This window comes from Anomaloglossus baeobatrachus, chromosome 9 (genome assembly GCF_048569485.1).
Source record: "Anomaloglossus baeobatrachus isolate aAnoBae1 chromosome 9, aAnoBae1.hap1, whole genome shotgun sequence".
Lineage (NCBI taxonomy): Eukaryota > Metazoa > Chordata > Amphibia > Anura > Aromobatidae > Anomaloglossus > Anomaloglossus baeobatrachus.
The window spans coordinates 173,244,656-173,266,030 of NC_134361.1; the positions used below are offsets into that span (position 1 = coordinate 173,244,656).

Here is a 21,375-nt window from a genome sequence, read left to right on the forward strand (position 1 = left end):
CCAGGCCGGTGATGTCGGGTCTGGGGATGTCACAAGTGGCCCTGCCCGGCTTCGTGGCCCCGAGGTGTATAAAAAAGGGGGCTACGGGTGATGAGATGTAGAGGATGAGGGTGAGGAGGATTGTCTAGTGACGCCACCTGCGGTATGCAGCTAGGGAATTAGTCACCGCTGCTGTCGCTGTCCTCCGGGGTTGATGGTTGTAGCAGCCAAGATGGTGTTGCTCACCACAGGTGGAGCGAGCCCCGGGGAGGATGATGAGGAGAATAGTAATGGCCATTGGCGCCGAAGCGCGGGGCAACAGCGACAGCAATCAAAAAGGCTGAGTCAGTGGCTGCAGTTCCAGGTGTCTTTTCTCACTGTTCCAGTGTTGTTCCAGAGTACCGGCCACCGCCGTGGTGGGCGCCAGCCAATCCCGGTCAAGGTAGAGGTAGCCACCGGTATTTTGAAATTGTCCTTTCTAAGAGATGCCCCTCCAGTAGTGAGGAACCTGGGCTGAGCGTCCCGCTCCAAGCTTCAGGCCCCGTTAAAGCAAACAGAACTGAAGTCCCGGCTTGACTAGACTCACTTAGTGTCCAGGTGGCTCCTACTTCTACCCCAAGTGGAACCCGCCACTTAGGTGGTTGTCCTAGTGACCGGGAAAGTCCCATGTCTCGTGATGGCCACCCCCAGCCTACTCTAGTCCAGCTCCCCAGTGGGAAGGCTCCTAAGCTGTATGAAGAGTGTAAATGTGGATACACCAGTGATTAACCCCCTCCTTACCCGAGATGAATACTGCAGTTTAAATGAGCTGCAGTACCCTGTGGCGACTGAAGCCTCATTTGCAAATACATATATGCATGTATTTATTTCTAGACATCAACTATTCAAAGTCACTCATGAATTGATACATTATCGATTTATTTTAATTTGTGTCCATGGAACTATATTCTTATATGGGTTATTTACAATATAATTATTAACACATTATTTCCGATCGTCAGTTGATACGGATGTGTATATGCATATATATATTTTTATACATCAGCTATTCGAGTTTGGCTTTCTGGATATTAGTGATTAGTTGAAATACTAATGACCTTCTAATATTTCTTATTGTCTAATTCCCTTTTTTGTATTTTGCAGTGAAACAATCTTTCTTCCAACTATCTGATTATATTGTGAATGATCTATTTACCTGTATACTACACCCTTATCACTTTGTCCAATATGGTGCTACCTGTTGTTCACCTCCATTCATCCATTATGTACATTCTTTCCATAGCCTTGTAGTCCACATACATCACTTGTGTTTCAGGCATCTACCGGCGTCTGTATCTTTAGGACTGATTAGGTGCTCATGACGTCACGCACAGCATGATGAGGACTATGGAGGAGTACCGGGAACCTCAATAACGGCGCTTGCATGGCTATAACGCCCAGCTATCTTCCATAACGCAGTAAAGAAAAGAGTGTTTTCATTGAATATTGGGAGTATAAGAATGGCCTTCTGCTGGGATGACTGAACCCAGAGGCAAAGGTTGATGGTAAAACCACGCGTTGAGGTGGGTATCATTCTGGCATGACAGGACAAGCCATAAGTATGCATTTATTTTGATGCTTGCAGTCAACCTCTTGTAACCTTTCATTATTCATTATTTTACAGAATTTTCCTAGTGTCCAATTTATCTTTCCGACAATATTTATATCTGTGGGGCTATTGGTGTCCATTTGACTTGTCTGTATACTATCATAGCTATACTAGTGCTGCTCCCGTCTCCCACAGATATACCCTTTTGGTCTCTCTATGTTGACATAATTTTGTTTACAGCACATTGCACCAGTTCTGTGCCATCTAGTCCCCTCCTACGATCTTTGACATCATTCTGCACTGTATGACCCATACTTTTAATCTTGTTGTCAGTATAATCTATATTTTATTACATTTTTTTAACATATTGCAATCATAGCTTTTAAAAGAAACATTAATATACACAAATCAAAGGAACATTAAAGGGGGGCCAACATATGGTGGAGCAGGGGAGAGGTAAGGAATAAGAGGCACGAGGGTGGAGACCTTTCAATCCCAATTCTGCAAGCTATTGTCACGTAGTACACAGAAGACTCCTGGAACTACCTGGGAAGGTATTTAGCAGGTAGACCACAAGAGGGTGGTAGGGTAGAGAAACCGTCTACAGCAGAGAATTCCCTAACAGAGGCAATAGTAGTCAAGCCCACCAGAGGGCAGTAGAATAGTCAGAACACCGGATCACAACATGAGGTCTCGTCAGTACACAAGTAAAAAGCAAGACATTGTCAGGTGGAAGCAAGGAGTCAGTAGCCTGGAAGTCAAAAGCACAGAAGTGGGGAGGACAGGGAAGAGGACAGGAATGGAAACTAAGGTATACTGACAGGGAATGGACAGGGAGACAGACGAGCAGTGAACTGAAGGGAGACAGCGGGAGAGCCACTGACAGGACGGGAACAGATAACAGAGGTCAACAACAGGTCAGGTAAACATGGAGGTCAGGAGGGAGCAGAGCAGACAACAGGTCACTGACAAGCAGAACGCAGCAGAGCCGGAAATATCACTGGTGCAGTTCCGGAGGTGCAGTGCCAAAATATAATGGCCTGACCTCCGGAACGAGACAGGAAGAATTAACCCCTAATGTGACCTGTATCAGACGGGGGCTACTAGCAAAGCTCAGCTGCAGCTGAGCCAGGAATAAATCATGACATCTATATCATGAAGAGTCGACGGTGTCAGGGATATTAAGGCGAAACGGTGGCATGGGAAAAAGGGCATGATTGATGTATTCTGCCCAAGGGAGCCAAATTTTCTCAAATTTGTGAACTTTATTTATAACTATGCAATATAATTTTTCATTAATCATGGATAATGAGAGATGTTTCTTGACCTCCGATATGTCTAAACCTGATTTGCTATGGTTGGTTTAGCTGCTATAACTATAAATGAGATGATAACTGGAGAGTGCTTAGGGATATCAGGGATACGTTGATTGAGCAGAGCCTCGCAGGTTTTTTCTTCAAGATTAATATTTGTGACATAACAAATAATGTACTGTAGTTTACTTCGATCTAGAGTCTGTGGACTATGGGGCCTAACCATCATATGTGGAAAATATCGCCAGTGGAATTACATCGTCTCAGGGGTGTAACGACCGTGGTCGCAGAGATCGCCATTGCGACCGGGCCCAGCAGGTCAGGGGCCCGCCTTGCAGTTCAGCAGCCGGCTCCTCTCTGTGAGAGAGGAGCTGCACTGTTCTGTTGCAGACCACGCGGCTGCTATATGAGTCAAAGGCGCCCAGTGTCAGCGGAAGCAGCACAGAGACCCCGTGGCCAGTCATCGCACACAGCAATGATGAAGCATCGAGAGGCGCGATGGATAACAGAACATAGGAAAGTTGGGTGCTGATAGAGGGATTTCAGATCATGGGAAACCTGGGTGCTGAGGGAAAGAGACAAGTGTCAGTGTCATTATCCCGTACCCCATGAGTCGGTGTACATGGAGGGGGGCCCAGGTGCAAACTTTGCACAAGGGCCTATCAAAAACTCTAGTTACGCCACTGCATCCTCTAATACTAATACAATTGGGAGCGTGGCGAGGGGCTGCTTTGGCCCCGCCAGCTTGGGTCAAATACCAGCTAATCAACACCTTATAGTTTCTTGCATTATGGTGCTTATAATTCCGCCAGTAGAAAAGGACCTAGTTTGGGACAATTCTAAGTCAGTGTGAGTGGATCCAATGTCAGATTCTCAATGGCAGGTATACATTACATATTACATTACAGAAATAATGTGCTTCAGTTGCAGATAATGAAATGTTTCTCTAGAGGGGAGGTTTAATTTTCATGAAGACCTGGGAATGGAATAATGCCATTGACATTAAATAGGTGGTTGAACCTAGTAATCACTGCTGCAATCCATTAGCGAAAAGGCAAGAGAGAATCAGCCCTTGGGGGAAATTGAGAGTTGCCCCATAAGGAGGAGAGAGGCAGAAAGGGAAAACCAAATTTCAAGAGTATTTCAGTGAGTCCCAAATTTTGAGTGAATATGGTACTACTCTATGAAAAGATAGGGGGAATACAATTTTGTCTTTATTCTCTTCCTTTTTCCTTTTAAGTGTGTTTGTTCCGGCTTACCCGTATTATCTGTCACCTCTTTTGGTCACATGTAGAATTGAGCGAGTAGCTAACTATTCGTACTCTGTATACTCATAAAGAATACTGTCTAATACGCGCGTATTCGTTTTGAATAGCATGTGCAATGCAAGTCAATGGGGAAAACTCACAAAATAACGAGTAACCTGAATGCCGTACTATTCGTGCAAGTAGAAAATAATGCGAAATTCGGGTTACTCGTTACTTTGCGAGTTTTCCCCATTGACTTGCATTGCACACGCTGTTCGGCATGAATAGGCGAGTATTAGACAGTACTCGTTATGAGAATAGTGAGTATGAATAGTTAGGTACCCGCTCAACTCTAGTCACGTGTAATCTTCCCTTTTGTTTAAATCTGAATTACTTTTGTCAGCAATGCATGATACTTTGATTACATATTATGTACAATATTGCTAATATTTTTATGCATATGTGATCGCATTAATAGGAAACGGATCTATGATCGTCACGTGTAATCTTAGGGGTACTTTGCACGCTGCGACATCGCAAGCCGATGGTAGCGATACCGAGCGCGATAGTACCCGCCCCCGTCGCACATGCGATATCTTGTGATAGCAGCCGTAGCGAACATTATCGCTACGGCAGCTTCACACGCACTTACCTGCCCTGCGACGTCACTCTGGCCGGCGACCCGCCTCCTTCCTAAGGGGGCGGGTCGTGCGGCTTCACAGCGACGTCACACGGCAGGTGGCCAATAGAAGCGGACGGGCGGAGATGAGCGGAACGTAAACATCTCGCCCACCTACCTCCTTCCTCATTGCAGGCGGGACGCAGGTAAGGACATGTTCCTCGCTCCTGCGACTTCATACACAGCGATGTGTGCTGCCGCAGGAACGAGGAACAACATCGTATCTGTTGCTGCAGCAAAATTATGGAAATGATCGACAATACACAGATCACCGATTTTCAACGCTTTTGCGATCGTTTATCGGTGCTTCTAGGCTTTACACGTTGCAACGTCGTTACCGGCGCCGGATGTGCGCCACTTTCGATTTGACCTCGACGAGATCGCAGTAGCGATGTCACAACGTGCAAAGTACCCCTTAGATACAACAATTTTTGATCTGAACAGACGCCTTGATATAACATCTATATTTAGTTGCATTTTTATATTGCCACAAAGGGAATTGCTCCACATTACTTAGTAATAATGCTACATAGTGCAAATTTGTACTCCTTGACTTTACTTTGGAGCACACAATTTTTTAAATTACATTTATAATTTGTGTATATAAAGTCAATATGAGCTGTCTTGGCTAGTTGATTTAACCAACATATATAAATATTTGTACAGTAGGTACCTTTTGACTGATCTTTTGTATGTTTTTAATTTATAACAATATGTTTTATTAAAGCTGACATAATAAAGTATTTACCGTGATTAATACAATTTTCAGATATGCAGAACTTTTTTATGTCTTAATTTATTGACTTGATTCTAAGGTTGTTAAAACACACACATTGTTTTTAATTTTTTTGTATTATGGTGATACCCGCTTGGTCATCTCTTGTCATCTTTTCTTAGAACTCAATTTTTTGACATTCACCTGTTATTGCTTTCAGAAACCTATACATAAATTGATGAATGGTTGTCGCCATTTGGGGTTCATCTCAATAGAGAAGAGCAGATCTGAATAGGGGTAGGAACCCTAGATCTTGGTATAGTGCCTCAATGTGGTGATGACTGTCATTATACTAGGGGGCTCTGGGTGTCACTTCTGTGAGGGGCAGGAGCTAAAGGTGGCTCTCGACACTCTCTCGGAGCTGAATGTGGCTCTCGACCCTCTCTCGGAGCTGAATGTGACTCGCAACCCTCTATTGGAGCTGGATGTGGCTCGCGACCCTCTCTTGGAGCTGGATGTGACTCGCGACCCTCTCTTGGAGCTGGATGTGGCTCGCGACCCTCTCTCGGAGCTGGATGTGGCTCGTAACCCTCATTCAGAGCTGGATGTGGCTGTCTAGCCTCTCTCAAAGCTGAATGTGATCTCGAGATCAGAAAGGTTGGGGACCACTGTCTACAGTTTGCCTTACTTTTCAGTTCTTTCAGCTGACAACCATCTCTTCAGCAATTCTGTTTGTTTCTCAACTAACCATTTATTTCCTGACTCAGACTTGCTGATGAACCTTTTGTCTGCTGTAAGCATAACGAACCCTTCTTTGATTTTGTTCAAACTACAAACCCAGCTATACCAGTGCGTATATTCTCTACAGATATTGCCACGGTTAAAAGAATGCAAGTAACACAGTAAAAGTGTAATCTTACAGCTAACGTGTGATCAGTGAATGGCTTTTGCAATGCTAACATCTTCTTAATCCATGTAGGTGAGATAGCTTTCTGAGAAAAGTGATCTAGTGTATAGGGAAATTTAGCTACAGCTATACAAGCACTTGCCATTTTGCCTTTCCATTACTGCTATCTTCTACCCTGCCAAGGAACATCTGTCTGTCAATATCATACAACTCTGTCCTGTCACTGTATTTTCAAAGGAAATCTGTCAACAGGTTTTTGCTATGTAAGCTGAAGCCACCATACTGCAAAGGTTAACACAGAAAGTTCAGGCATACCCAATTTTGTCACAGTTCCATCTTTTGTTTATTTGCTATGTTTGTTTAAGCAGCAGGACCCTTATCGTTACAGGACTACAAACTCACCTGCAGAGAAGTCCAACACACTCCCTGCTGTCATTGACACCTGATTGTCAACCTGCAATCTCTATAGAGGGCCTGGGGTGGGCGGGGGCAGCTCCCTGGCCTCAGCTACATGACTAAACCTAAACAATAGGATTGTGTCAGAATGGCTGCAGCCAGTAATCTAAGTGATACAACTTTGGATTCAGAATCACATCATGCTGCTCTCAGATGAGTTAGCAAAAACCTGCTGACATATTCCCTTTAATAGAAACTGAGTACCTGCACAAATTTCTGTTGCTCCACTGATTTTGGAAATATTTTTCATTTTTTCTCTTCCCTTTCATTCCAAAGTAATGTCTCAAGTAATAAACATGCAATGTTTCCCTTAAATCAACTGGGTGTATATCACAGAACCTTTTGGTGGGTACAGCTGCATTTTGATCAGCCAGGGTCAAAATTGAAAACAAAATGCTTCACGTAATCCCTGGTACACAGTCCAGGTCAGTTCTCTATGGACATGGACAAAATCTGAGCAAATTTTCTGACCTTCCAGGGATCATGGCTCATCTTATGATTTATTGTGTTGGCATTTAGTCACTTGTATGCTGCACGTTGCACAGATACAGATAGCATCACAACAGGCAGGCAAATTAAGCGCCTCACCAAAGAACGGCAAGAAATATTACCATAAATCTTGCCTAAATAATTAAGTATTTATTATATTGCTATACTACAAATACTTTTTTTTTTCAAATACTGGCTATACTTTAAAGTGTTAGGGGTACTTTGCACGCTGCGACATCGCTAGCCGATTGTAGCGATGCCGAGCGAGATAGTCTCCGGCCCTGTCACAGATGGGATGTGCGTCACTTTCGATTTGACCCCGACGAGATCGCAGTAGCGATGTCGCAATGTGCAAAGTACCCCTTAGTGTCACAGTGTTTTGCTCTAAACTTGCCGAGTGTCATGGCGGCCTCAAATGCTGTTCAGGTCACAGACCCGAGACACTCCTCACTATACTTTCTCTGGTGCTTCTGCACAGGCAGACTTGGGCTTCAGCCAGCTGTGTGCTCATTATTGATTGATCTAGCAGGACTTAAGTTCTGCTAGCCTGCTGGTTACCTTTTGGATCACATGTTATGGATGACCTATCACAGGTCCTACCAACCCTTTTTGAGATGAAGGAATTAGCCTTCCTATGCCAACTATAGCTTTCTTCTAAACCGATCCGTGTGCTGTTGTTTTCCACTCTGGTGATTTACTGCGTGTTGCTTCGTGTGCTGTGGAATTCCTCCTGTTGTCTGGTTATTTCCATCCTGCTTTTTGTTTTCCTTCTTAACTCTTGTTGTCTGATTACTCTATGTGAGTGTGCTGTGTGATAAAGTTTAGATTTCCCCTGTTTGTCTATCTCTGTTGGTGTTCACAGGCTCCTGTCCCCACCCTGGATAGGGAAGGAGGGGAGACTAAATCTGGACTGGTCAGGAGCAGAAGTAGGAAGGCGGCCCAGACTTTGTCACTTTCAGACGTATCTCTTGGATCAGGGATAGCTAGGGCCCCCTAGCCTGAGGGCCAGTTTAGGAGCCCCCTGTTATCCCCTACCACCCTGTGTCAGTTAGGCAATATATATATTTATATGCATCTATATATATTTTTTTATATTTATACATATATATTATATAAATATATATACAAACAAGGGCAAATCATCAGTTAGTAGATACAATAAATGATGCAAAAAGAATAACAACAGTATGGGAATATGTCTTTATTTTTCTTTGTTATAAATCTTTATCAGTCAGGGTGATGAATGACCTTTTGTTTCTTTCTGAAGTCATGACATCAATCTAACCAGAACACAGGTATAAGAGGTCATTTTCAGTGTTCACTATACTCTTATAATTCAGGGGAGTAAAGGCAATGCCTTATTTCTACTTATGAGAAAAAAATTCCATTGTCAAAATATATGTAAAAATAGGTTAAAAATTACAATCCATAAATATAATCAGAAGGTGGTGTGCAACAATAATGATGTGGTCAAATTTGGATGTAGCAGTTTCATATGAAAACAGATTATTCACAACTAAAAGTAATAAATAAAAATGTTATTTAAAAAAAATTATTACAAATCAACAGCATTGTCTTAAACCCCCAAGAAAATTGCTACATGATAAAACATCCCTATTCAGTAAACTGTAAAAAATAATGCATGCTTCCAACCTGGGACACCCCAAACTAAACAGGCGTTTTACACCAGGTTTTCTGCGCTTCTTTGTGGGCGCTCCGGAAGAATCTCAGTGAGTTCTGAGCCCTCAGTCTGTGGAGTCTGCCGGCTTTTCCCAGTCTCTAGGGCTTGCTGGTGATATACCCTGTTGGCTGACAGACACATGAGGGCGTTTATCTGAAAGAAAAGGGAGACTAGTGTCTGCCTTTGGGTTCAAAATCTCCTAATTAAAAAGTTCCCACTAATAACTTACCCAAGGTCTCAGAGGAAGAACAATTTCGTAACTTCCTAGTACCACCACTGATAAAATTCTATATTTCAAGACCCTCTAAATAGTTTCTAGCTAAGCAACATGTTATAAGTAGGATTTTTTCCACTTTTAAACTATGTCTATTGTAAAATCAATGGTTCCCTTTTCCACGACTGTTTATAAAAAGCTTCATAATGAGAAATCCTAAAGTTGTGACCGTGGCAGTCGATGAGAGTCCTGTAAATTGATATAGTAATTCCCAAGAAAATTGAGGATGCAGGATGATTGTAGAAAATAGTTCTTTATTAGTCATCTACCTGACCGACCCCTTCCTCAGGATTATATACAGAAAAATACAAACCAATACATTTTAGATACAAGGTTCGGTCTGACGCGTAGATTATTAATAAAGAACTCTCTACTACAAAGATCCTGCATCCTCTATGTTCTTGGACTTTAGCAGTGTAGCCACCATATAAACCTCCCATCAACTCCCACAGTCAATGCTTTCAAGACAATCCTGAGGGCATCTGTTTCTAGATCGGAGTTGGCGGCAGCAGCACAATCATCAGCACAATCATAGGTGATGTTTTCTAAATCCAGTGCCCTCAGGTGACCATAGCCAAAAGCAGGGCCTCAAGCTTCCCCGCTGATGCACTTGTCTCGAAACGCGTTGATCTCTACATTTTAAATTATAAAATATAAAGGTTTTAAAGAAGTTTTCAGTTTGAAGAACATTTTTGCAGGAGTTGGATACAAACTCTATTCTTCCTAAGAGAGAGTGCCTTTGTAAAATAGCACATTAAATATTATTTTCTATATTTATTCACGGGAGGTAAAAAATTCTATGAAAGATGCAGAAGAACATGCAGACTGTAGACACTGAAAAACATACAAGACAAAGCCATAATAGAGCAAGTTGCATGGCGCCTATGAAAATACTTAAAAGTGTCCTGTATGGAGTGATGTAATTCCTGTACCACCATTTGAAAGTTTGAGCGCTGCTGTAGTACAGATATATTCACCCTTAGTAGACATGATTCTAGGGAAATAGAGCTCCACAATAGTGCATCCATGGAGCAGGCTTTGTATGTCTCTGTATCAAATCAGAAACAAGCGAAGGTATGGAAACCCCTAAATAAGTTAATGTGCACACTGTTGCCCTCATTACAACTAGTTCAAATTTGGAGAGAAAAGGGTTAATAGACCGCGCTACCGTAGAAAGGAGGATCCATGTAGAAGGAATGATTTTGTCTACGTTTTTCAAAGCCTTGTGGCTTCTTCCTCATATGGGTATATGATTTGTCCTGAACAAGCCATAAGGCTTTGAAACGCGTAGACAAATATAATCATTCCTTCTACATGCATCCTCCTTTCTACGGCAGCGCGGTTTAGTAACCCTTTTCTATCCAAATTTGAACTGCATCTCCACGTGGGTTCTGCTGCAGCCATATTAACGCCATTACAGTGGTTGTGACTCTCACCACCACACCAGGTGAGTCTACCCTTGCAACACCTTTGCTGACAGTGTTTTAGGATAAGACCCTATTTGTGCTTACTGTCTCTTCCAGCACTTTTAACCGTCTTAAAACTAAAAAGTAAGGGTCCATGAGACCTTAGGATATTTATCAGGATAATGTAAAGAATGACATGTTTGAGATCTGGCTGGAGGTCTGAAATAAAGTTTTTGTTATTAACATGGTTATTAGAGGGTCTTATAGGCATCCCATCAGGTATATTCTAAGTTACCCATTTATATTTTCTTTAAAAAATAACTAAACTTTGTTTCTTTTCTTATTTAATTATTGACTATCCTTTATTAACTTATTTGTAATACATTTCAATAATTGAATTTACTTCATCTTATCTCTAATTCTATGCCGAAAGTGCTGTTTTATCTGCCTACTTCATGCTGTTTTATCTGCTTACTAAATGCTGTTTTAGAACCTGATTTTAACTACAAAGTCTAGCAAAGATCTATACTCCCAGAGTAAGCTTCTCTGCTTCTCTCTCGAATGCTCAGACACTATGCCCTTCTCAGCATGGAGAAGGTCAACAGAGAAGATTACTCTCAGAATATGGATCTTTGCTACACTTGTCCTTAAAGTCAGCTTCTTAAACAGCATGAAGTAGGCAGACAAGCCAGCACTTTCACCATGGAGTTAGGGCGGCTTTGCACACTACGGCATCGCAGGTGCGATGTCGGTGGGGTCAAATTGAAAGTGACGCACATCCGGCGTCACTTGCGATGTCGTAGTGTGTAAATCCTAGATGATACGATAAACGAGCGCAAAAGCGTCGTTATCGTATTATCGGTGCAGGCTCCGACATTTACATAATGCCGGTGCCGCGACAGGTACGATGTAGTTCCTCGTTCCTGCGGCAGCACACATCGCTGTGTATGAAGCCGCAGGAACGAGGAACATCTCCTTACCTGCCGCCAGCGGCTATGAGGAAGGAGGGAGGTGGGCGGGATGTTTACATCCTGCTCATCTCCGCCCCTCCGCCGCCATTGGCCGCCTGCCGTGTGACGTCGCTGTGACGCCGCACGACCCGCCCCCTTAGGAAGGAGGCAGGTCACCGGCCAGAGCGACATCGCACGACAGGTGAGTGCATGTGAAGTTGGCGTAGCGATAATTATCGCTACGCCAGCTATCACAAGATATCGTACCTGCGACAGGGGCGGGGACTATCGCGTGCGACATCGCAGCATCGGTTTGTGATGTCGCAACGGGCAAAGCCCGCCTTAGAGATAGGAACAAACAAAATAAGGTAATGGGCTATATTACAAAAATGTATGACTTTACAAATGCTGACCAATAATTAAATTTTTAGATGAAAGATTGCTTTATAGTTCATAGAATTTTATAGGATTAGTTGAATTTCAATACAAAAATATATTGTAATTCTTATTACTCCTATTTAATATTTAATTAAAGGAAACCTGTTATTAGATTCATGTTGACCGAACCAAAGGCTGCATGAATCAGACCCTGGATCCACGATTGTAGCCAGATCTCTACAGATTTTCAGAGAAAACATAGTTTGAAATGGTGTCCGGGGACAAGAAAGAGACTTGACCAGTCTGGTGCGTTCCTTTGGCGGCTTCTCCCCATCCTTGTCCAGTGGATTGATGGGTTTCTCCCCATGTACAGGTATACACATGGGAAAGGCCAGCCATTTAGCTAGGCCAGGAGAAACTAGCTTTGAGTCTTGTCTTGTCTCCCGTTATGGTTCCCTCTAGGCTTTTTAAACTATGTTTTCTCTGAGAAGCTGCACAGTAAACATTGTGTTATATGAACTTTCTTGCATGACCATATAATTGTATATATTTTTTTGTAATACCACGACTGATCATTTTCCCTTACTTACACATCTGCAATCAATATACCTTCTCACAAGTCAAAAAATGCACCCAGACAGACACGTCTGAAGTTTGATAAAGAAACATTTAATTGCTTTTTAAGCTCTTACATTCCATAATTAGTGATTTACAGCAATACCAAAAGAAGATGAAAAATTATACTGTAAAAGTAAGGTAACAATTTGCTGAATCAAAACCACTTGATTTGTGTGTGGGTTGTGTCTTTTGGCGTCTTATGCTGCAGTATGGACAGAAAGACACAAATTCGGGAAGAACAGTGTTTAGAAGCCAAATTAAACATGATTTCTTGTTATGTACTTATCTGCTACCACGTTTCCCCGAATGCTTACCCCAAAAATAAGCCCTAGCACATTTATTGGGGCAAAAATATTATTACACTGTCTTATTTTCGGGGAAACCCGGTATTCGTTAACACTGGTAAAGTTCTTTGCTGCCATGTTGGTAGAACCGGCCACAGGCAGCTGAGTTTTCGATAAACTCATCGGTTTGCGGTGATACATTCTGAACATTCTGACTTTACCATTTTACTTTCATCTACTTAGAATTTTAAAATACATAAACCATCTATGAGTCTATGGCTTCTGTATATTAGAACAACATTAGTGGAACAGGATAGATGTGAGGAGGTTCAGGGCTCGTCTTTACACAGAGTCCTGGCCCTAAAGCTGTAACCCCACAAGACGAAAGATCTAGACTGCACTAAGAGTACTATGTATGTGTCTGCCCGATGCGTCTTCATTTAGTGAGGTGCAATCAAGAAACTGGGATTAGGACAGAATTATATTGACAGACTGGCTGTTAAGGAAGAAAGTTTTTCTTACTTTTTATAAATCCGTATATATATATATATATATATATATATATATATATATATATATATATATATATATATATATATATATATGGAAAATTAGCAGAAGTGTCTGTGATTTAGTGGAGAACACACCTATTTCATGCATTTGCATCGTTGATTTTTTGGAATATGCTGCTCTTTAAATGCTTACTTAAATGTGTTTTAATTGTAGCTCTTTTATATTTTTATTTTGCAGACCTAAGATTAATAGGCTTTAATATTAACTTAAAGGTATTATAATAAAAGCTAAGAATTAGCTTTGAATAATCTGTTTTTAAACAAATTGGTATGGCTCCCAATGCTGAAAAACAGATCCATCACATTTCCATTGACGAATAGCACCAATGTAGACAGACCTAACATATAGATATAGATTTATGCTAAGCAATATTGCCAAATTGCAGATATGTTTTATTGCATTGTATTATCATAGGCTGTTATGCAAAAGGACAATTATATTTCTATTTTAATAGGCTGGTTGTAGTATTCTTGTGGTATCCTAACATTAATTGTGCATAGGTGTCTCCACCAATAATCACTAATCTAATATCAGGTTCTGAAAAGTTTGTGTATATATATAAAATTACATTTTTATTAGATTTCATTAAACTCAGTCATAAAATGCAGAATCTTTTTATGCGCTGAAAAAACTAGGCAAAAAACGTCCTTGTACCAAGTAATGGTGGCCACACATTGAGGTCTGGTGGTTCAGGCTGATCACTCTCAAACTTGGCCTCCTACTACCATAATAATGCATAGCTAAGAATACAAAATACTTGTGTCTTTGATGAAATATGTTGGATAATTACACCATGGAAGAGGAATACAACGTCCTTTCCCTTCAGATTCTTAAATGTTCCTTCCTTTGGAATTTCGGAAGCTGAGCAACCAATCAAATCCTACGAGCATCTACATGGGTCTGAAGTTGGCCGTGAAATGGCTGCTTGATTTCTTGCTTTGCGATGTTATATCACCAAGCATAGGCTATAGTTTTAAGTGGCAAGGAGAAAGGAATATATATTCTAGGACTGGATAAACCCTTTAAATAAAGTGTTGCTGTCAATTGGTAATACGTAAAGTGATGAACCATTAGAGACTGGTAAGTATAAATTGTTCACACATAAGGGAATAGATTATGGTACCTGTGGACATATATGTAATACGTATTATGATTCACATCTTTGCAGTTTTTACTTGTTTAGTTCTTTCCTTAGCTATACTTAGATAACTATAGACAATAGCACCATTTCTTTCTTAACTTAGAGTGCAATCTTTATGTGCAAATAGATCATTTTTTGACAAATTGACTATAAATTACTTTTTATGTTTCTGCCCCAAACCTTCTTCCTTGTCTTACATCTTATCAAGCATGCACATAAGAAATGACTCAGTCTATAGATGATCTCTGTGAAGCGGGTAATATATATTTCTCCCAGATATGGCATATATTGTTCCCTCTCACGCCATGACACCAGCCCCTATACTGTATGACCATCTTTACTATAAGGTATCTGCGAGGTAAAGACTAAAAATGGTATACAAAGGGCAGACCAACTATAGTAGCTATCGGATACATTATTAAAACTCCAACATTAAAATAAAGAGGATTTAAAAATAGGTTATAAACATAAAATGGTGCCATTTTTTACTCAGTCGCTTGGAGTCTAAAACTTTCGATCGCTACGGCCAGTAACTCGGAGCACAGCATAGTTGAAAGATGCACCTATCATATATGTGAGCTGTAAAGGAACATACAGAAGAAAGAACATGGATTGTATAAACATGGGCAGTAACAAAGTAACTTTATGCAGTTGAAGTAGTAAGTTTGAACACATTTGCACACACCTTAACCACATTTATCAAATTTCAGCTTCTCACAATTGCTGACGTTTAGGCTGTTACCACAATGAGTTTTTGGTGAGCTTGGTCATCAAAGTGGATGGGATTTATAGAACTCTCCTGCCTACTATGCGTTTTTTTTTTTACTCTTTCTCTTGCAGGTACGCTGAGTTTTTGAGTTTTGTGCAGAAAAACTGCAACATCAAAAAGTCACCTAAACCTCATGGTGGGAACGTAGCCTGAATCATAGTACCAATTCCCTCCTTTAGGTCAATTGGGTCACTACTATCCTGCCAAAATGTAAAACCTCAGAATAATGCTAGGTGAATGATTTATCCTCGTTTTAATGTAATCCTATTCTCAATGGCTCAGAAGTTTACACACATAGTGTTTTTGGTAGCATGGGCTTTAAAATATCTAAAGATTTATTCACTCTGCAAGATAATCGTGAAGGACACTCGTTTCACGATTATCTTGAAGTGTAACCAGACTAGTGATCCCCTGATGAACAAGCAAAACGCACTGCAGGACTTGCACTGCCGGGATCTATGGCAGCCTGTGTGGACTGCGTTATGTAGTGTAGCTCGCTCAGTGCGCATCCTTTACTTTGGTTTGCCTGCATAAACAGGCATTTAAAGAACCGCAATAGGTAAGAGTGTACTGATTGGCAGTATGGTGCTGCTAGTCAGGTCATGTACATGGACCTTAACTTGAGACCAAGCTTTCCAGGTAATTTTCCAAGCGGTTGTCACAATAGGTTCATGGAACGTTGCCTCATTCCTTCCGGCAGAATTGATGTAACTGAGTAAGGTTTGTAAGCCCCCTTACTCACACATACTTTTTCAGTTTTGGCCATAAATGTTCTATGGGATTTAATTCAATTGCCATGCTATTACCTAGAAATTGTTGTTCTTAGAGAGGTTATACCAAAATGTCTCTTCAGGAGCGCAGCACTCTCCAGTTTCACAACTTCTGCTATGCTGAAGCGCTCTTCCGTGACTAACAGTTCAGGCCAGCAGCAAAATGATGCTGCTGGCCTGACCTGTGTGTGCTCTGATGCCAATACATGAGGTAGCCTTGTTTGCCCCTGCAGAATCGAAAGAGCTGGGATCATGACAACTGACTATGGTAGGTGTGGTTGTCATGCTCCATGCTGTACATGCATTCACAAGGGCTCAGCATTAGAGATGGGCGAATAGTAACTTTTCATGTTCGGATAATGCTTACCGAATACCAAGTACTATTCCAGTATTCGTTACTACAAGAAAAATGCTCTGGTTCAATATTGACTTCATTAGGTCGTTATTCATGACGAATACCAAAATAGTACTTTGGGATTTGTTACCAATAATCCAAACATGAATAGTTACTATTCACCCATCCCTACTCAGCATTCATCATTCAATGTCAGGGGGAGTGTCACTGGTGACGTCAGAGACGGGATGACCACTCCAAAGTCTTCTTAAGGATTCAGCACTTTCAACTGATTGACCAGGTTGGGTGGCAGCTGTGGGGAGAAGGGAAAATGAGCTGCAAGCTGATAGGGATGGGTGTGTAGAACTGCTCCTGAAGAGAGGTGGTCAGGATCAGGAGCTAGAGAAGCTGAGATTAACCTTTGTGCAAACTTTATCTTAGCAACTGCACATGTTCAGGCACCACTACATCATGGCAATGGTGGCCAGTTCCTCTTGGCTACGAGCCATAAACTGAAAACTTCAATAGCAGGAGAACTGGGCAGGAGAGAAAAAACAGCTTCATTGCAAACTTGCCTATTCTGACACTGTCCATCTACCTATATCTATGTCATAACTTACGGATAACCCAATAAGCCATTTTCCAACCACTTTAGAAGTATACATAGCGTCATTGTTCTTTTTGAAGACCCAGTTGCATCCAAGCTTTATCTTTCTGACTGATGTCTAGAGATGTTATTTCAATATCTCTACATCATTTTCTTTCCTCATAATTTCACCTATTTTATAAAGTGCAACAGTATCTCCTGCAGGAAAGCAACCCACAACATGATGATGACACCGCCATGCTTTACGAATGGGGCAGTGTTCTTTGGTTACAAGCCTCCTCCAAACATAACAATGGTCAATATGGCAAAATATTTCTATCTTTGCTTTATTAGACTGCATTAGATTTAAAAAAAAAAACATTTTTGTCTCCATGCGCAATCGCAAATAGTAAAAATTGCTTTTTTTCTTATGGAAGTTTAAGAGTGGCTCCTTCTTTGCTGATTTGTGTTTCATGTCATTTTGATAAAAGACGTTCTACCGTTGATATAGATACTCTAACTGTTTATTCCAGCGTCTTCACCGGGTCATTTGCTGTTGTTTTTTAATTGATTTGAAATTTTCGCAATAAGTTAAATTTAAAGAGACAGAATGTATCACCTTCCTGCGCAATATGATGGCTGAGAGATCCGATGGTCAAACTCGAATATTACCGTTGGATAAGTTACTTTCAGGTCTTTGGACATTGCTCATAAGAATTTATTAGACTTATGGAGGCCTACAAATTTATTTTCTGCCATTCGGCAAATTTGTTTTGACTTACACATGATGACAAGAGGCTTTAAAGGCAGACGTTAAAGGTTTTGTCTGGCTTTGTGATATTAACGGTTAATAACCATTAGGATAGAAAGCTGCTTTACAGAACCTAACATTAGGATAAGTTATAAATAGGGAAGAGAGAACCCAACCTGTAAAGTTCAGGGTTCGTACTGAACACTAGGTGTCCGGGGCTCAAACATGAACACGGACTTTTAAAAAAAAGTCTGTGTCCAAGTTCAGGTTCTGTTCGTATGCTAACTACTAGATCAAGCATTGGGGTGCTTGGATATGCTCGGTGCTTGGCCGAGGGCGAGCCATAAACTGTGAAGTGCAGAAACTGAGCTGCAATCGTTATCAGGGGCTGCAACATAGTGCATACGTCTGGCTTGGGTAAGCATTTTCTTCGGGACAGAGCTGAAAGCAGTTGATGGATCTGATACTGATGACCAATCCAATATTACAAGTCCAGACAACCCCTTTAAAATACTGCCACATATACACCACCAACTAACTCAGATGAACACAATTATCTTATCAACAGCCATGGCATTCTTTTCTTGGATTATAGCTTTTTCAAGCACATAAGTCTACGTGTTAGTAAACTTCAGAGCCAGTGGAATTTTAATACTGTGAATTCTAAATTAAAGTATCTGTTTTTGTACATTTGTTGGTACATTTGTTGAGTCGTGCAAAATTGATATGCAATCAACTTGCTAAAACTATAGTTTGGTAATATGGAATCTGTGGAAGGGATAGATACTGTATAAGTTTTAGTGACTTCTTCACAGATAGAAAAAGTCCTATTAAAACTTAACTTTTAAGTAATGTATACAAAATAATACACAGACAATGAGATACTAGATACTAGTCCCCAGTACTCAACATACAATCTGAGCTCCTCAACTAGAAGGCAAGCATTAACCACAAAGTAGTGTAAAAGTACAAATAAAACAACACCAAAATTCAACACCGTCGATCATGGGGACAACAGACATGATCCACGTCAATTCAGTTTCCAGTTGTAACATGTGTTGCCGTATCTGTGTGGTATACAAAGACTTGGTGACACATGTTATTACAGCTGAACACTGGATTGGCACTCAAATAACATACAAGAAACATTATTGACTTTTAGGATTGCAACTTCCAATTGGGTGGCACTAGAGCTCAAGATCTCTTCCTCTCTATGAGGCAATTTTCATATTAAATTACTCAGGCCTATAAGTCTCCTTACACATGCATGTGACTCTCCACAAAGAGAGATGTTATCCCTTAGACACATAACATTAGATATTGAAAATGGACTCTATTCATTTCCACTGAAATCAACGCACGGAAATGAATGATCAATGACATGGATCAATACTGTTACCCTCATAATAATATAAGACTGGTTGTCTTGGATTTTGGTGAAGTTTCTATACATTTAAATTACTGTTCAAAAGTTTTAGACAGGTATGGAAAAATGGCTGCAATTTAAGAATGCTTGGAACAATAGAAGTATTATCAGTTTATTTTTAGTGCTGCTCATTTCTTTGTGCTTCTTTAACAATGTTTGAACAGCACATCTTGAAACTCCAGTCTGCTTTGAAAGCTTTGCTTGGGAGACCGCTTGCTGATGCAGTATAACTACCTTGTGTATTGTAGCTATCCTCAGTCATGCCCTAGTGACATGAAACTGTCTTCCACAACCTCACCTTTGTGTCATTGTTTGCTTGTTCCTCACCCAGTTTTAATTCTCCTACACAACTATTTTGGTTCAGTTAATAACTATTTCAGCCTACATATCTAAGGGGAAAACTTTTCTCCTTGCGGAGACTGACAAACCAATCTGGCTGTCAGTGGTGAGCAGCTTATAGCTGCAATGCTCCTCTGGGTAATATTCAAATTGTCTCTTCAGGGAGGAAGGCGTGCTACCTATTGGAAGTACTGTTGCAATCCTAACAGATCAGAACCTCAATTAATTGAGGTTCTGATTTGGCATAAATCCTAGGTCATATGAAAAGGCTCGTTAAAGGGCCACTTTTGACTTTTAGGATAGCTACTTCCAATAGGTGGCACTAGAGTTCGTCTCCCTCCATGAAGAGACAATCAGACAATAATGAAATTGATGATCACTATCACCTGTTTAGTTAAATTGGTTACTCATACATTTGACTATAATCCTACAAAATCCCTGTCTGTGTGAGTGTACCTAGAAGAACTGACGCTATTATGAAGGCAGAGGGGCGGTCACACCATATACTAATTTAATTTAGTTTTCACTTTTGTTCATTCACTTTGCATGTTGTTAATTGATAAAAAATAAACTACTGACACTTCTATTTTTGGGAGAATTCTTATTTTGTAGCATTTTTTCCACACCTGCCTAAAACTTTTGCTGAGTACTGTAGTTTTTTCCTACTACGTACTTCTTTGTGGTATACGAATACCTTCTAATTGAGGTGTTCAGATTGCCCGGTGTTGAGTTCTGGTCATTGTTATATCATTGCATGTTCACTACCTTGGATACATTGATTAAAGTTTACGTGTTAATGCAACATTTTTCTTTGTCATAATAGTTTTATATAAAATATACTATTAGATTTGATACAGTTTTAGTGACTTCAACTCTGCGATTATGTCCTCCAATTCTGAAGTTCTACCATACAGATCACCCTTTAACATTATTTGTCAAACAACATATACTAAGGGGTATGATGTGAATGGAACCTCCAGAAGCATCCTAAACTTACGAATTAGTACTGAACTGCCCAGGAATGCAATAATCAATATCTAAAACTAACTGGAAATTTACAAATTAAGCTTTATCTATCCTAGGCCATCAGAGATTTTGACATTGCTATGAAAGAAGAGCTGCCAAAATTGGTGAGCTGAGATTGACGGATCTGCCCTACTTTGCTTCTCACCGGAAGCCCTATTTTCATTTAATTCAGCTCTGTTCTACCAGAAAAGTATCTGAGAATATCCACTTTGTGGAGTCTCAAACAATGAATAGCTGAATGAAGCTTCGGTGTAGCCTCCTAGGACTATTATTTATGGCTTTCCTCGTGGGTCTTATAAGAGACAGGATAAGATGCTATTTGTGCACTAATAAGGGGGTAGCTACCAAGTGTTCCCTATTTCCGAATCACTTCTTGTCTGCAAGTTAGAGTCAAGGCAAATCATTGTAATACTAATGTTTGTTCTTGATCAACAATACTGTGCAAAAATTACAGGCAGGTATTGAAAAAATATTAGTAACTAAGAATGTTTGCAAAATTAGAAGTGTAATTTATTGTTATGAATTAACAAAACGCAAAGTAAATGATCAAAAGAAAAATCTAAATCAAATCAACATTTGGAGTGACCGCCCTTTGCCTTCAAAACATATTCTTTCAGATGCACTTGCACACAGTTTTTGATGGATCTCTGTAGGGACGTTGGCCAAACATTTTGGAGAACCAACCACAGACCTTCT

General features: G+C 40.5%; 1 protein-coding gene across 2 annotated transcripts in view; it reads right to left on the reverse strand.

Annotated features, from left to right (window-relative positions):
- Window positions 1–8,559: 8,559 nt before the first annotated feature.
- The window catches only part of PLP1 (proteolipid protein 1), a 49,968-nt gene continuing 37,152 nt past the window's right edge, over window positions 8,560–21,375 (reverse strand). The window contains exon 7 of one of the 2 annotated variants that reach the window (XM_075324049.1): window positions 8,560–9,207. In XM_075324049.1, coding sequence (XP_075180164.1) covers window positions 9,055–9,207 — 153 coding nt within the window. In that variant the 3' untranslated portion in view covers window positions 8,560–9,054. Of the gene's footprint in view, window positions 9,208–12,710; window positions 15,258–21,375 lie in introns of those variants that run through there. The other variant, XM_075324050.1, reaches the window with a different exon arrangement.